This window comes from Galeopterus variegatus, unplaced genomic scaffold, assembly GCF_000696425.1.
Source record: "Galeopterus variegatus unplaced genomic scaffold, G_variegatus-3.0.2 Scaffold1130, whole genome shotgun sequence".
NCBI classification, from domain to species: Eukaryota; Metazoa; Chordata; class Mammalia; order Dermoptera; family Cynocephalidae; genus Galeopterus; species Galeopterus variegatus.
The window spans coordinates 280,301-281,416 of NW_007727241.1; the positions used below are offsets into that span (position 1 = coordinate 280,301).

General features: G+C 57.1%; 1 protein-coding gene across 3 annotated transcripts in view; it reads right to left on the bottom strand.

Annotated features, from left to right (window-relative positions):
• MSH5 (mutS homolog 5) overlaps positions 1-519 on the bottom strand; it is an 18,384-nt gene extending 17,865 nt beyond the window's left edge. For 2 of the 3 annotated variants that reach the window (XM_008575038.1, XM_008575037.1), the window contains exon 1: positions 369-519. In XM_008575038.1, coding sequence (XP_008573260.1) covers positions 369-509 — 141 coding nt within the window. In that variant the 5' untranslated portion in view covers positions 510-519. The remainder of the gene's footprint in view (positions 1-368) is intronic. The other variant, XM_008575040.1, reaches the window with a different exon arrangement.
• Positions 520-1,116: the final 597 nt, after the last annotated feature.

The window sequence follows — 1,116 nt, forward strand, 5'->3', positions numbered from 1 at the left end:
ATCTGAACCCTTGACCTTGGTGTTATCAGCACCACTCTCCAACCTGGTGAGCCAACCGGCCAGCCCTGCCATTCCTTTTTTTTTTTTCTGGAGGCTGGCTAGTACAGGTATCTGAACCTTGACCTTGGTGTTATCAGCACCATAATCTAACCAGGTAAGCTAACCAGCCAGTCCCCTTACGCCTTATTTAATGTTAGTAATTTTATCAAACCTCTGAGACGGGCATCATCACCCCATTTAGTAAATGTGAAACAGAGGCTCATCGGTGGTGACTTGCCCAACTCTTCCCAACCCCTTTTTATTCCAACATTCTGACATTCCTATCAACGCCATGCTCTCCTATGCCAGCTCCTGCGTCCCTCAGAGACCTCTGCCGGCTCCTCCTCGTCGTCGTCGACCTTGGCCTCCCCGGGACCAGACACCGGGGCCAGGCTGGGGAAGCTGGCCGGGGCCGCCCCAGGTTCCGGTCCCTGCGGCGTCCTGCCTGGGGTCGCTCCTAAGAAGGCCATGGGCTTGGAGGCTCTGTGGATGCAGAGAGTGAAAGCGGTTCAGAAGCGACATTTCACCCACTAAGAGGTTGGGGTAGGGTGCCGCGCAGAAATGCAACCCGCTGAGAAATTATGTGACAGGGCTGAGCCACAGGGCTGCGAGGGGCTTGGAGAGCTGCAGCGACAGGTATGGGGGCATTCTGAGTGGGCGACTTCTCAGGTATTTAACTAAAGTACAGACTGTGGGAAACGCCACACGCCCCACCCTCATTTGTCACGCGGAGGTTGTACTTTGGAAGAAGGTCTGAGGGCCCTGTGAGGCGAGTTGTGCACTTCTAATCTTTCTGCCTCTGCCAAACACGCCCTTTGATCACAGCCTCACGCTCTAGACTCCCCCCTCCCCCAGTGGCGGCGAACTCTCGGCGTGTTCCCGCTTTTTCCGTCACCTCGGGCGCGACGCGCTAGACACCCCCCCTACTGACCAACCGCCAAGAGTCTAAGAGCGGATTGTGCCGGCGTGTGGGCGAGGTGCGCGCGCACACGCCCCGCCCTCTTAGCCTCGATTGGTCAGAGAGACCAAGATCCTGCCTAGAGACCCAATAGAGCGAAAAGGAGGAGGGAGGGGCCT